The 16,587-nt window shown below is 37.2% G+C and overlaps 1 protein-coding gene across 6 annotated transcripts in view; it reads left to right on the forward strand.

Moving 5' to 3' along the window:
* qki2 (QKI, KH domain containing, RNA binding 2) overlaps window positions 1-16,587 on the forward strand; it is a 43,506-nt gene that overhangs the window by 11,364 nt on the left and 15,555 nt on the right. For all 6 annotated transcript variants that reach the window (XR_010900273.1, XR_010900272.1, XM_067430293.1 and 3 more), the window contains exons 2-3: window positions 5,627-5,766; window positions 12,486-12,602. Coding sequence is in view for 4 of the 6 variants with exons in the window: in XM_067430293.1 (XP_067286394.1) it covers window positions 5,627-5,766; window positions 12,486-12,602 (257 nt within the window). In the remaining 2 variants the exon portion in view is untranslated. The remainder of the gene's footprint in view (window positions 1-5,626; window positions 5,767-12,485; window positions 12,603-16,587) is intronic.

The following is a 16,587-nucleotide window of genomic DNA, read 5'->3' on the forward strand; positions in this document are numbered from 1 at the left end:
AAGATTATTCTTTCATGTACACATTTGTTTGTACCCTGTCACTAAGAGCCTGACAATTGCAGTAACTGGTGTCTGCTCTCTGTGTGAAAACTAAGGAGTCGTCGGACAGTTTCCTGGCAGTCGACTATTATCCAGATGGTTTCACGGTTTGCGGTCTACTCTTTCATCCCTCTTGCAACCTTTTTCTAGCTTTTTTTTTTTTTTTTTTACCTTTCTTTATCACGTTTCCTCTGTTCATCTCAGCGTCTCTCATCTCTCCCACACTGCCACAGATGGTCAACTCCACTGACTGTGTGTGTTAGAGACTGAAATAATCTGTTTCTGTTCCAAAGTCTTAAAACTCTCTGGTGCCTGACGTGCACTTTACCGTGGAGTGGTACATATAATATTAATAATTAAATAAACAGATTTTTATTTGAGACTCATAAATCAGTGGGGACTTATAATCAGTCATTGCAAAAAAACTATTTTATATTTTTTTATGAATTACGATAGGGCACAGATAGCCAGTAAAACAGTAATATTGTGTGTTTTGTAATTTAAATTAGGGGCGCACAATGTATTGATGTACATCAATGTACTTAATACGATAAGTATATGGCAATGACTTACTATAACTGTATTTTAATTGTTCAAAAGGTTAAGTTTTAGTGTGCTGCAGAGAATAGATGGATACATGACTGTTACATACGTGTGATATGCTTAAACTCATTAGGCGCAATAAGCAAAGTTTTCACGCACACAGGAAGCCGCCTCTCAGATAGCACGTAATCAGATTTCAGATCTCTTCTTTAGCTTATATGGCCAAATATTAGGGAGTTTTAAACTCAGTCAGTTTTGTGTTATGAAGTAAACCGACAGAAAGCAAGCACACGTGTAACAACATATTGGATCCAGGTAGCTCTTAAAGGGATACTTCTCCGCTTTTTCATATTAAACTGTTATTCCCTTAAATAAAATGTGTTGATACATACCTCTCTCGTCTCTCTTGATTAAAAAGGAGAACTATAATGTATGGCGGAATAGCACTTCTGAGAGTACTTCGACTCGGCGCAGTAAAAAGTCCCAGCTGAAAAATCCTCCCTCACATTTCCCCCTCCCTCTCTCATTTCTGTCAATAGGGGGGAGGGGGAGATGTGGGGGAGGATGTTTCAGATTTTACTTTTGATTTTAATAATGTATTAGTAATGTGGTAAAATGAACATGAACAATCATTAATACTTTAGAAGTGCAGTTCATTATTACACTGTAAAAAATTATCTAGAAAAAAAATTACCTGGTTGCCTTAATTTTGAGTTCATTGAATGAACAATGAATGTTTTTTGAGATTCGATAACCTTTATTAAAATATTATTAAAAGATTTTATAAGCATATTGGGTAATTGTGTGTTTATTTCTGATGACGCAGTGAAACATGCCAAATAGTGCCATTTTCATGTTTTATCAATTTTTTTTATGTGGTTCAGATACAATAATATTTTGCGTTTCTATTTATTAAACACATTTCCTTCATTGTATCAACTCAAATTTTTTACTTTTTTTAGGTTACTTTAGCAAAAGCAACCAGGTTAAAACCAGCAAAAAAATACAAAAAAAAAATACAGTGTTGTTCATTAACTAATGAAACCTAATGTAATGTAAAGATTATTATTATAATTACAGATTATTTAATTTCTGTTGTTAGACCTAATTTAGCCTTCCAGAAACCCTAACTCCTTTGGTTTATACTAGTTTACAAGTGTTAAAATTACACTTACTTTTATGTAATGCTAAAACACTGCTGTTCACTTTCAGAAGTTTTATGCTTTCTCATAACAAAGAAAGTGAAACATGTATGTTGGTTATATCATTTTCAGTTTTTAAATCGAATTAGTTTTTCACAATTCGTTTTTAAAGCATTATCGTATCGCACATCAACATTATTTAATGAGTTATTGCATATCATGTTTTTCTTTAATATCTTGCCACCCTAATTTTAATATATTTTCTTCATTTATTCCTGTGATGACAGCTTCAGTGTCACATGATTCTTCAGAAATCATTCTAATAAGCTGATAAGGAAACATTTCTTATTGTTATTAATGTTAATGTGAAAATCCTTGAGAAATAGTATTTTTGTGGAAACTGGATATGGAAAAAACAAGTATTGCGTACTTGGTTGATATTATTAAGTATTTGAATTGACAACCTTCCTTAAATTATTTATTCATACTGTGTTGTTTTTCTTGTTATCTCCACTTTTGATGTGTGTGTGTGTGTGTGTGTGTGTGTGTGTGTGTGTGTGCGTGCGTGCGCGCACATCTTTTCAGACCTTATGTACTGGCACACACTGTGAAGCAGTGTTTGGTTGAGTAACCGCTTTGTCTTTATCCAGCGTCCAGCATGGTCTGGAGACCGCCAGCTCTCGCAGGCAACAACACTTTTGTTCACTAAATGACCAAGGAATGTGTCTGACATCTCACATTAAATCATGCTTGTTTTTCTGCCAGCACATATTTCTGCTTTCCAATTCTTAGGTTGAAAAAGTCAAAAGTTTCAGAAAGTCTAAAAATCAAATTTGCCTGTTTGAAATTACGATATAGGTGCAAACTTCCAATGGCTAACACTGAAAGCGTGAAAAATACTAAAGGTGTCAGAAGAAGTTTAAACCAGACACATGACAGTGTGTCATTACTAAATAACAGCAACTGAATAGGTTATCTGTAGCGCTGTGTGTTTAGAGTGCAGGATCTGCTGGCATTATGGAGGTGATATTTATGACTCAGTGATGTAGTTGTTGGTCGCTTTCAGCCATACCAGACCAAGTATATCATACTGTAGTATTGGACTGTAGACTTGGATGACGGTAAACAAACACAAACTGTAATCAGAGTTGTCTTGCCCCCCCCCCCTCTCTCGCTCTCTCGCTTTCTCTCTCTCTCTCTCTCTCTCTCTCTCTCTCTCTCTCTCTCTCTCTCTCTCTCTCTCTCTCTCTCTCACACACACACACACACACACACACACACACACACACACACACACACACACACACACACACACGTAAATGATAGTCTGCAGCAGTAGGAAGGACTATCTCACTGTCTGTGTATGTAGTGGTTTGCAGTGTTGACCACTCACCTGTAATGTTTGTTTTTAGTGCACTTGAAGCTTGTGCTAATAACAGCCAAACTGGGGGTGGAAAATTATATGTCTTATCTCACCTCAGCTGTACTACAGACAAAATATATATGGTTAAAATAGATAGTAGTATTCATTTAGATTTCTATTAAATATAAGGATTTACCATTTACCAAATACCAAGTGTTTCCATGTAGATCCAAAATGTTTCACATTTAATATTTACTAATTGAATACAAAGAAGATTCAATATTGAACGTTTTTATTTGCACCAATGCAACCCAATTTGGTAATATATTAAAGCTACACTGTGTAACTTTTTTAGTTTATTCTTAGCTAAAAACACTTAGTTCTTTCAAAAATATATGTGCTCATTAATGTCAATTTACTTCTTTCACGTAATAAAGTATTCTCGTAAGTTTATAATATGCCATTTTAAAATACATACGGGTGAGTGGTTCGAATGCTGGTCGCCATGTTGGCCCTCCATCTTGAAAGTACATTAGCCAAAGAGGGACATACCCATAAATTCAAGCTTTGCCTTTCGCATTTTAACACTCGATGGCGAAGAGGGGGATTGCCATGTTAATCTTGGACTAAATCGGCCACCGTAGGAGTTAAAACGAAATCAGAATTGAGAGGAACAGAAACTATTATTCACTGGATGGTCATATACCTTTACACCACTAGATGGGGGAAAATATCACACAGTGTAGCTTTAATAATACTATATGAAAGGTCCCGTTCTTCGCGTGTTTTCGAAGCTCTGATTATGTTTACAGTGTGCAATATATCATGAGTTCATGTTTCGCGTGTAAAAAAAACACAGTATTTTTCACACAATTGACTTATCTGTACAGCGCTGTTTCCTCTGTCCTAAAAACGGCCTGATGATTTCCTTGTTCTATGAAGTCCCTCCTTCAGAAACACGTAACGAGTTCTGATTGGGCCAGCGCTTCTTGTGTTGTGATTGGACAGCAGCTTAGCGCACTTTGCCTGGATGGTAAGGTCCCACCTCTTACCATAACGGGGAGATGCAAGCGCTGAATGCGCTCTTCTCCACGTGGGAGAGCAACGAGACCACGCCCCCTATTTTGCGTGTTCTTGTGGGCGGAGGGTTAGTCAACAAACGGTTCTAGTGACGGCATTACATCCCTGCACTTCCTGCAGTAGTCCAAACCGGCCGTTCGCTGCAGGCCTTGAAAGGGAACTCTTGTTAAGTAAAATATCTCGCTTGGCATTTAACTTTGAGCTTTATAATTTTGCAGGTATTATTTATGCTCTAACAGCAACATTACATACTAACTAAAGTTTGAAAGAGAAAAACATTAAAATCGCCATATACAAAATGTTGCTATTTATTACTGGCAGCAGAATCATTGTGAATATTGTATTTATCGCCCAGCCCTTGTGACTCATGGGATAAGTCATACTTAGTCCAAAGTGTCGAGACTGGAATGTTAAGCCACAGAGTCACACAAAATCCTATATAAACTTCTGACTGACTGTTTAATCCCCTTTCAACGCTCAATGTAAAGTAACCAATAGTACCAATTTCTTGTGTAAGTCCCAGAATGTGTAAATTAATCGGCTTTGAGCTGATGTTTGGATTTGTGCTTCATTGTGGGACCTTGAATGGCTGGTTGTATTTCGGCGGGTTTATTCATCAGCTTTATTCTGAATTGTAGCATATGAACAGATGAAACCAGTCCTAATGTGACAGCACGGTCTGGATTCATTTAAAAATTCATTGTAAATCAGAAAACGCTGCTTTTCTTGGCAGGCATCAAACACATGGTTGCTGGGGCCGTGCCAAGAGCATGTGTTGTATGTAATTGAGTGTAAATATGCTTACATGCCTGCGTTCCCTAATGTAAGGCATATGAAAACAATCCTGTTCGTTCTTCAGGATGGGGTGGTGGTGTCGGCGGAGTTAAGAGAACCACATCCTTCTGAGTGCTGTTGAGTTATTGCTTATGAGAGCTTGTTGAGGTTCTCTGCTTTACTTTGGGGGGATCCTATGGGAGCCCAACAAGCTACAGCTAGCTCAGATCAGGGTTATATTTAGGTCATTTTGATCTGTAGGCCTGGGCCGTGCTTTGATGTTGTCATTTTGAACCATATTGTACAACAGTGTAAATCCATTCTAATATACTGCTGCTTCTTCCCAATATTCTCTAAAGAGCTTTAGTTAAATAATAATTATCGCTCCAGTCTTTTAAGCTCGTCTCTTTGGAATTCCTCGGTTTGGACCAGCGAGCATTCAAAAGGCTGGTGTCTGATTCACTCTTTGTGAATGCACATCATGGTGCGCTAGCTCCTCCATGGCTGGCTGGGCTCTCATGCCCTTTAGGAGTTGCCTTTATATTTAATAGTTGCAGGAGTCTTGATGAGTTCATGCAAGTCATTTTTAACAGAAAGTGCTTTTCTTTGTTTTTAAAGATAGATGAGGCAACTTTTATGGAATGAGCCTCTGTATAATCGAGTTGTTAATGTGTTTGTTTGACAGAAATCGGACGGGTACGGAAGGACATGTACAATGACACTCTGAACGGCACAGATAAAAGGACTTCCGAGCTCCCGGATGCTGTGGGGCCCATTGCACAACTCCAAGAGAAACTCTATGTGCCTGTCAAAGAATTCCCAGACGTGAGTATTACTTCACTGCTTTTGTAACTTAAATCAATGTTTTAGAAATCTTTTGTTAGTAGCTGCACTGTCAGAAAAAAAGTATTTAAAAAAAAGACCCTTAAAAAGTATGCTTTACTTTTTGTATGTTACCTTACACTAAAGATTATATATCTTAAAGGGTTAGTTCACCCAAAAAAAGCAAATTCTGTCATTAATTACTTACCCTAATGTCATTTGAAACCTGTAAGACCGTACACAAAACTATTCTCGTCGCTTCATAAAACGATTGTAGAACCACTGTAGTGAGATGGGCTTTGTAACGACATCTTTAGTGCCTTTTATGGGTCATGAGCGAGGAAATTACATTGTGGATGATGGAGGTCTTTCTGAGCCGTCAAAGTTCAACAAAAATATCTTCATTTGTGTTCCGAAGATTTCTCTTACGGATATCGAACAACATGAGGGTGAGTAATTAATGACAGAATTTTAATTTATCGGTGAACTAAACCCGTTAATGCTTGGGTCAGACTACACGATATCAGCCACATTTTGGCACGGCCTCTTTTGAGTGATTTCATAAACGTCACATCAAGCTCTTCCATGCATGGCTTTCAAACATGGCGAAACAAAAGAAAGACGACAGTATTGGTGCTGTTTGGTGGCTGTCATTATGCAATGAAGGAAAGGTTTGTGGAGATATGGCAACACTCCTGCCATTATGATGTATCTTTGAGGGACTACCAGGACAGGGTGAAAAAGATGAATGCTGGTGAACGATAGCGGAGGCACTTCAGCAACCCTGTTAGAGCTCCACTTCAGTAGCCATTGTTTGTTTGCGCTCTTTTTTTCAGTCGTTAGTTCCGCCGCCTTGATGACATCAAGAACATCGTTAAAGACGGTTAGTGAGGATTGGTCAGAAAGTAACGTGCAGTCTTGTTCGCGATGAGATGATTTTAGAAGACAAAATTGCATAATCTGACACAGTGACTATCGTAACAGACATAAATATTATGTAGTATGAACCTGGCATAAGATACTAATAGGTACATTTAAGGTATTAGTATGCACACCTAAAATAATAATAATAGATTTAATTTATAACATACTAATAGGCAGTCTTTAGGGGTATATAAGATACAAATCTGTCTCATTAAGGCTACTGCACAGAAACAATCTGTTGTGTCCCTAAGGGTTTTTTCTGACAGTCTATTTTTTTCCACAGAGTCAACACATTCATGCCAATGGTTTGTATTAAAGGCAGCAAATAAAAAATAGAAAGCCATTTATGTGACACTAATGGCTCCCAGAATTGCAAAAATAATGTTTGGCCTTGTCCCAAATGCTGCCCAAAGTCCTTGCTCTATTCCAACTCATAGACGGTTGGGTAGAAGTTTGAATTAAGGGCAATAAAGCTGCTTTACAGAAGTAATTTTTAATACCATTATTACATGGTATTACTGGAAAAGTAATGTACCGAAACTACCATTTCAACCTTCTGAAATATGTTTATGTGGGATTAAAATGCACATTTACCAGTCCATGCAATTAGTATTACATTAACACGTTTTTGTAGATTACTCTATTGACAGAAATTGGTAATTTAAACACATTTATGTCAAGTCTATTATTGCAGGTTTTTTGTATTTTTTGTATTGTCTTACCTTAGATGTCGACTCAGAGGAGCAGGAGAAGCCTGCGGTAGATTGATCCAATTAACTTGTCTCTACTAAGCCAGCAATAATCAAAAGATAATAATTAGCATGGTAAATATTGGTGAACACTGTGAGCCTAGGCATTGTTTGACTCACAGCCTGTGTTTCTTCTCTGAATGCATCGTGACTGTCAATTCCTGTATGCAAGGGAAGCTTGTCTTCTCAGAAAACATAATTTATTCAGAAACGCTCATCAGGCCTGAGAGTGGATTCTGCGAAGAGCCTAATCTGAAACGTTTGTGTGTGAACTGAACAAAGTGTTGGGATGTATGTTTTCATTGGGCGATTATCTGGCTCGTTTGATCTTGACCGGGTTTAGGGTTGAGACTGAGTTTATGGAGACGTTGAGTAGACAGAGGAGGGTTTCTGGCTGTCAGCTCTCACGTTTCTGCCATTTTAAAGAGCTGATAAGAGTGATAGTCAGGTCAGGGCTAATCTAGTTTGAATGTGAGATGCATAAATGGGACTTCTCTCTTATCTCTCGTTTAGTTATAATTAACCTCTTTGCATTGTTCTCTATATCAGGGAAACCCAACTGTGTACTGACAGCACTTGAGCAAGTGTACAAATTGAACGTTTGAAAAGTTGTGCAGAGAAATTGGAACTCCTAAAATGCAATGCATATCATTCTGATGCTGTTCTTGCATCAAGTAAAGACAATTTGATGAAAGAAAAGCTTTTGAGTAGATTAGTCAGATGGATGACAACACACAGGAACTTTCGATTTGATGTCTGGTGTCTAGTGTATTAAAATGTGATGCATTTTGACAACCTGCTTAGAATTTGCCATTGTTGAGTGACTTATTGAGGTCACAAACTTCATAAAGCAACAAAGTCATTTGGAGCAGCTCACAACCAGCACCAATGGGTCTTGCTCATGTACAATATTGCCAAATTTTTGTGATTATTCAGGCTCAACAAGGGATTTTCTGGTTTTTAATTGCCTACCCTACATTTTTACTGGCCTCACTTCAAAATAAGGTACATATTTGTTCTGTAGTGAAATGTTTTAAAATAAATTTACTAAAATATGTTGCTGGAAATAAACATTTCTTTTTTGGCTAAATTAATTTATAGATAACTTATATTGCAATATAGCTGGAAATCCTTACATTTTGAAATTATTTAAGTGAACAAAGATTCACTTTTGCTAGAAAGTGGTGGAATATTGTATGTGCGTTTTGATATTTTCAAATATTTTTTATTGATGCTTCTAAGAATTTCTCAAGAAATTCTCGCCATTTCAACATAACTTAGTCAACCAGCTAGATTTTCCTTTAATCAACTACAAATACAAAATCTAATGTTTTCAACTTCAAGGTTTAAAACAAATGTATATGATTAGCAAGTGTAAATTATTCTCTGTTAGTTATTTTTGCTTTGTTGCTTTGCCTGTTCCTGTTTTCCTCTTTACACTTTGTTGGTCGTTGCCTTTTAAAGATTGGTTGGGGGCACAACAAATCTTATCTTATTTGCAGCCATCAATCATCAGGCTTTGCTCCCCTGTAATAGAACCAGAATTCCGATAATCCCGCGGGAAACTGTCAGGGCTACCACCGTCCCACAATCAGTGCCAAGTGTGGGTGAGAGACATGCAGGTCACTGGCCTTTCTGTCCTCCGTCGCCTTTTGGAGAGAATGATCTAGAACATTATCCCTGCCTGCCTAGTCTGTGTGAAAACAAATGTGGACTTTGATGAGGAGATTTAAGGGGAGGGGTGGGAATGATGATTAGTTTTCTATTCTGCATGCTCTCACTGTTTCTATGTAAAGACCGTCGCCTTAGTCTGTCATCCTCTTCCCACTCTTTTCACTCTAGCTGTCGACTGGTAATGAGTTTTTCCAATGCGTCATTGTTGTTCATTGAGAACCACACACTTTAGATTGAGCTAGTTCAAAATCACATAAAAGACAGTGTTTACTTTTTGTTAGCATTCTATGACTTTCTTTGTTTTCTTAAAGGAATAGTTTTTTTTTTCCAACTAAAAATGAATTTTCTCTCATCAATTCCTCATATCATCCCAGAAGTATATGACTTGCTTTCTTCAGATGAACACACATAAAAAATAATAATACAATATTTTATTCATATTTCCACCAAAAAGCAGCACAACTGTTTTCAACATTGATGATAATATAAGTGTTTCTTAATCAGAAAATCGTCATTTTTGAAAGTTTCTGAAGGATCATGTGACTGAAGATGCTGATGATGCTGAAAATCAGCTTTGCATCACAGGAATAAATTACATTTCAAAATGTATTCAAATGGAAATAAGTTATTTTAAATAGTTAAATTATTTCACAATATTTCTGGTTTACTGTATTATTGTTTGAATAAATACAGCCTTGTTGCACATTTAAGTCTTCTTTTAAAAACATTAAAAAAACAATCTTTTGAACTATAGTACCCCCCCCCCCCAATGTCCACTTGTACTGTTAGTAAAGTGTATTTTTGTGCTGTAAACACAAAAAATATTTCCACCCTCTGACTCTTAGAAATGAATTGTCTATTTTTTGCTGCCATACCTTTAAGAAACATCCTGTTCACTTGTGAAATGTCTAATCTGCTCTAGGTCAGGTTCACGAAATGATCCACACTGAGAGGTTATGATCAGATATACATGATTACATTTTTGATTGGAAGAAATTAAACACCTTACATCTTTAATCTGCATGACCTGGTAATCAGTGGGGATTTGTTTTGGAAATGAAACAGTAGCTGTCATTTCAGTCATTCAGTCTGTGCGAGACCAACGCTGACTCGGGATCTCACTGTTATATGACTTAACAATTTGGGGTGCGTTTCCCGAAGCCAACTATGGTCGCAAATTCAGTCGTTACCAACACAATTCAACAGGACTTGTGACCATGGTTGGCTAATGATGCTTTTGGGGAATCACACCCCAGAATGAGAGGAAGGTAGCCAGAAACATCTTGAATGACAAAACCTAAGTTCACTAAGCCAACATTTACAGAAACCTTGCCTAAAAACACCAAACAACAATAACACAAGGACATAGACCGTCAGTGCCAGCTACACAGTAGTTTGATGAGCTCATGTCTAAATATATGGCACAGAGCGCCAACAACCCCCAGCAGCTGTGAACGGCCCGACAAGACCGACAAGACATGAGCTTTAAAAGGAAGAGAATGCATTGTGACCCTGAGAGAGATGCAGCTGCCTGGCTTATCACTCAGCCCTTGTGACAGATAAGGTTAAATGCTGAAAGAGCGGCGCTGCCACTGGACCACAAATGCCAAAAAGCACAATGTTCTGGCCACTGTTAAAGGGACAGCGCAATAAAAATCATTCCATGGGTCGAATCGCAGCTTTACTAATAATTCAGTTTTTTTCTTGACTGGTGGCTTACTTAACCAGACGTCGAAAAACATAATTTATAATGTTTGTGGTATTCGTTTTATTGCGGAAACTAATGGAAATGTGTGGTTTTATTTCAGAGTAAACACTTTTCACATTGGAATCTAAAGGAACTTAAAGGAATAGTTCACTCAAAAAGAAAATGTATCTAATAATTTAATCACCATCAAGCCGTATATGACATTATTCTTTCAGACGAATACAATCAGAGTTTCATATATATATATATATATATATATATATATATATATATATATATATATATATATATATAATATATATATATAAAATTCCTGGCTAATCAAAGCATTTTAATGGAGACCAAAATTTGAAGCCCAAAAAGGTGCATCCATCCATTATAAAAGCAATCCACACCACTAAATTAATAAAGGCCTTCTGAAGTGAATCAATGGGTTTGTGTAAGAAAAAAATCCACATTTAAAAATGTATAAAGTAAAATATCGAGCTTTCGGTGGACCACCTTTCACAGAAAGTGTAACAGCAGATGAAATGCTTATGCTACGTCCGACGTCATCGCCGCGTCAGTTACGTTTTTTCCGTAAGTTAATTATTAAAGGCAATCCGCCGGAAGCTATATATTTTACTTTATAATTTGTTAAATATTTTTCTTACAAATACCCATCAATTCACTTTAGAAGGCATTTATTAACCCCTGGAGCCGTGTGTATCCTTTTTTAATGGATAAATGCACTGTTTTGGGCTTAATTTTGGGCTGCCATTCACTGTAATTATGAAGCTTGGAAGAGCCAGGACATTTTTTAATATGTATTCGTCTAAAAGAATAATGTCATATACACCTAGGATGGCTTGAGGGTGAGTAAATCATCCTAACAATCCCTTCAAAATTAACTTAAAAATAGTATGTCAATGTAAGAATACAAAGTGTTGCTTGCTGAAATCCCCACGTCAGGTTTGTGTTATATGACTTTTACAGCAGACATCTTATAAAAATAAATTGGAACATGATTTTTCATTGGACTAAAAAACAAGCAAGCCCTTTTATGTGCCCTATCCTGCACCTATTTCAAATCTAGCTATTAAATATGGAAGGTATTAGTGTTTACATGACTCTTTGACCCCTTTGTTGAGTTAAATTTGTTCCTTGTGACTTGCGTCAGTGCAGGAATAGGGTGGAGCACGGTTAAGGCTTCCCTGTGGCAAATGGTACATTCCAAAAACCGCATTTGGTCTCTAGATGTTCCCCTTTCAATAAAAGGGGATTAGACATTCCACACATTCTGCCAGGGTTTACAGACTCCCTTTGATTGAATTATACAATTATGTTACCATGCTGCAGTTTACGCCGAGCTCTGCCAAAGCTTCCATATGGGAGAACCATTAGCTGAGGGCATGATGGTCTGTTTTGTAACCTTGAGGATGTGACTGTGGCTGCCTCTGCCTCTGCCTCTGCCTCTCTAGGCTTAAACGAAGTTAAATAGTTATATAATGATTCAAATATCAGAAATATGCACATATAAAATGAATGCACATGCACAGTAATCGAGACTGCAACACAAATGATTTCAGATCCGCTTCAGATTTTCAGCTCACACCAGATGTGTAAAATGCAGATGTTTTCCACTGAAAGAACTCTTGTTTTTTCTACCTTTTGATGGCTCTTCACAGTTCAATTTTGTTGGAAGAATCCTGGGGCCCCGGGGCCTGACAGCCAAACAACTGGAGGCCGAGACGGGCTGCAAGATCATGGTGCGAGGCAAAGGCTCCATGAGAGACAAGAAGAAGGTGAGATCTTCTTATTTCCTTTTTTCTTTTGCATTTTACTATTTATCTTTTTCTTTTCCTCTTTAGTTTGTTATTGTTTTTATTTCTTTAAATGTTCTTGTCTTTTCCATTTTTGCTTTTTTCCTTTCCTTCTCTCTCTCTCTCTCTCTCTCTCTCTCTCTCTCTCTCTCTCTCTCTCTCTCTCTCTCTCTCGCTCTCGCTCTCTCCTTCTTTCTTTCTTTCTTTTTGTGAGCCATGTTTTATAGTGATGAAGACCATATACTATCTTTGCGACAGCGCATAACTAATAGATACCAAATGGGAGGAGACAAAATCCAGGCATTTCCATTTTAATGGAATTCCTGACGGAGTCTGCATGGCCTTCCCAACTGAAGAACTGAGGCAGACGATCTGCCTGCCTCCAAGGCTGCCTGACACAGAGGAAAAATGAGTCGCATTAAAATGAAAATGAGGGCTATTAGAGAAAGGAGAATGCTAGTTTTTCAAGCTCAAAGAATATGGTTTCACTTCCTTTCAATGTCTCATCCTGCACCATTTAGTCCAAGTTTTTTTTGGTAAGAGTAAATTTGGGCATGTTGCAAATATCCAGTACTTTAAACTAGCGAATTCAAGAAAAGAACAAATGAACAAGAACAGAAGGTTGTTATACTTTAATAGCATTGCATTTGTGCTTTTCAAAGATGTTTGATGTATCGTGTTTGATTTCAACGTGATATAGTCTTGAGTTTAGGCCTGTTTCCCATTCCCACACTCCAAGCCCGTAGTATTGATGATCAAATGTCTCCTTTTTGCATAATATAAATCACTTGTTTTATTAAAATTTTGAGGATACACCATCTGTTTATTCATCAAACTGCAACTTTTACTTCCTACACAGGCGTGCACATAAAACATTAAGAGCATATATGGTAAAATATTGGGTTAGAGGCATCGATGAGATTCAGATTTATGGGGAATTAATGGAACACAATGAGCTAAGATGCCTTAGGCAAAGCACAATTCTCCCACTGCATTGCACAATCTGTCTATCACACCAGACATGCTTATAAAGGGCTGCTTCGTTCTGTAAGTCAAGATGGAAAAACAGACTGGTGGCTCAGCATTCTTTGCCAGACTAGTTGTTGCACATCTAGAAAGCTCAGAACAGACTACTGAAATCGAAAGTTTAAACCTCAGCTGTTTCCTCAAGTTTGACAATTGTTTTCTGAGAGAAGCCACCAGGGTTGTGCAAAAGGCTGTTGTTATAATAGCATGTCAAAATTAAATCTTTGAAGTTTTTTAATATTGTCCTAAAATCAAAAGTTAGATTATGAAACCATCAACTCCTGTTCTGCAGACTTATTTTCTGTAACACTAAAACTATTCTGACAGCAGAGCGAAACTTGCACATAAATCTTGAGAAAAATTATGGCAATCAAGGAAGCGAGAAAAATAAGAAAAGCTACAGCCAGGGGCAAACAAGTCAGGCGTCAAATGGAGATGCCATCTGCATCTATTCTCTTTCTCTAAATTAGATTTACTGTCACATTTCCTCGAATAAAGGTTAGGTTGTTAGGCTGTGAAAGGTGTTCATAATTAAAGCGTGAATTTATCCAAATATTAAAATTATGTTGTTAATTTACTCACCTTCATGTCATTCCAAACCTGTATGACTTTCTTTTTTCTGTGGAGCACAGAAAGCTTATCCTAGTTGTTCATTTTTTCTTCAATTAAAGTGGTTCGGGAACAGACACTGTCAGTCTCCAAAACGAGCAAAAAAGCTTGTCTTAATAAAAGCTAAAATCTTAATATGAGGAACATTTTGTGGTTTAATTTAATGGAAAAAGCTACTTGGATTTTCTCAAATTAAAGGGACAGTTTAGCTAAATTTTTATTAATTCTGTCATTAATTACTCGCCCTTGTGTCGTTCCAAACCAGTTAGACCTTTGTTTATCTTCGGAAAACAAATGAAGATTTTGTTGATGAAAAGAGCTTTCTGATCCCACACAGACTCGTTATTACCAATTTTACGGCACAGAAAGGTAGTTAAGACATTGTTAAAATGGTTCATGTGACTACAGTGGCTCAACCTTAATGTTATGAAGCGACGAGAATAATTTTTGTGCACAAAGGAGAAGAAATTGTTTTTTGTTATTTTGTTTTTGCGCAGAAAAAAATATTCTTGTCGCTTTATAACATTAAAGTGTTAGTTTACCCAAAAATGAAATTTTTGTCATTAATGACTCACCCTAATGTCGTTCCACACCCTCCGTTCATCTTCGGAACACGGTTTAAGATATTTTATATATCTAAGTGTATACACACTATACTGTCCATGTCCAGAAAGGGAATATAAACATCATCAGAGTAGTCCTTATGTGACATCAGTAAAGTTAATTAGAATCTCTTAAAGCATCGAAAATACATTTTGTTCCAAAAATAACAAAAACTACGAGCATTGTCGTCTCTTCCGCATTTGTTTTCAAACCTCAAATAAAGATTCAAACGGTCATGAATCAGCGTATTGATTCATGATTCGGTTCGCCAGTGTCACGTGATTTCAGCAGTTTGACACGCGATCCAAATCATGAATCAATCCGCTGATTCATGACCGTTTGAATCTTTATTTGAGGTTTGAAAACAAATGCGGAAGAGAAGACAATGCACAATAAAGTCGTAGTTTTTCTTATTTTTGGACCAAAATGTATTTGCGATGCTTCAAGAGATTCTAATGAACTAACTGATGTCACATATGGACTACTCTGATTATGTTTTTATTCCCTTCTTGGACATGGACAGTGTAGTGTGCATACACTTGAATACGCTCTCGGACTAAATATAAAATATCTTAAACTGTGTCTGAAGATGAACTGAGGTCTTGCGGGTGTGGAACGACATTAGGGTGAGACAGTAATGACATACATTTTATTTTTTGGTGAACTAACCCTTCAAGGTTGAAGCATTGTAGTCACATTGACCATTTACTGATGCCTTTACTACCTTTCTGGGCCTTGAAGGTGGTAATAACATTACTGCCTATGAATGATTCAGAAACCCAGTTTTTGAATGACTTGAGGGTGAGTAATTAATGACAGAATTTAAATTTTTGGATGAACTATCCCTTAAATAGCTCTTTCATATTCCACAGAAGAAAAGGTCATACTGATTCTGAAGCCTGTATGGGTGAGTAAATGATGACAGATTTCTTTTTTGAGTCAATTATTCCTTTAGCACACTGCTAACTTTATAATATCACATGACATGACAGAATAGCCTGTTTAGGCTGTACGCTGTAATTCAGATCATGCAAAAGGAAAATAAAGATTTTATGTCTGAGGGAAGTGTGTACAAATGAAAATAGAGCAAATACACCATTAGGTACTCAATCCTTCCAAGAAAGCTTGCTAAAGTCATGTTGCTGTGAATTTCCTGTAATTTATAGCTTGTGTTGGATTGGCCTTTTACGTTCACTGCTGATCTATAGCCGTTATTAACTTTTACAGACTTTGCTGTGTTGTGCACAAAATTGCATGCGGACCAAAAGTAGGCCAGAAGAAGACCTCTATGCATTGTGCTGCTGCTTAGACTTTTTTTTTTTTCAGAATAAAATTATTATTAGCACACATCCAGCTGTGCACAAGATATTTGATCATCTAATTACTCTATTTTTGAGGAGGTGGCAGCCACTTATTAGCAAATACAACACCACCAACTGTGCTCTGAGACTGGCGTCCCCCGGTCAAGGATGAGGCCGGGTCGTCTATGCCTTTGTTTCTCTCATTCAAACTTTACCCTTGAGGCCAAGCCGATGTCTGTGATTGCTTGAAGTGGGAACCTCAGAAGTCGGCGAGCGAGTTCACAGTAATTGATTGTTCTGTTGGCCTGAGCTCTGTATCGTAAACATAAGCCCCGCTGTGATGAAAAACCCAGCTGGAGACGATGCATTCAATAAGGCTCAATGCTTGGGACAGAACTCCCCGTTTCTATGACAACAGGAGTGTCACT

Source organism: Pseudorasbora parva, chromosome 21, assembly GCF_024679245.1.
Source record: "Pseudorasbora parva isolate DD20220531a chromosome 21, ASM2467924v1, whole genome shotgun sequence".
NCBI classification, from domain to species: domain Eukaryota; kingdom Metazoa; phylum Chordata; class Actinopteri; order Cypriniformes; family Gobionidae; genus Pseudorasbora; species Pseudorasbora parva.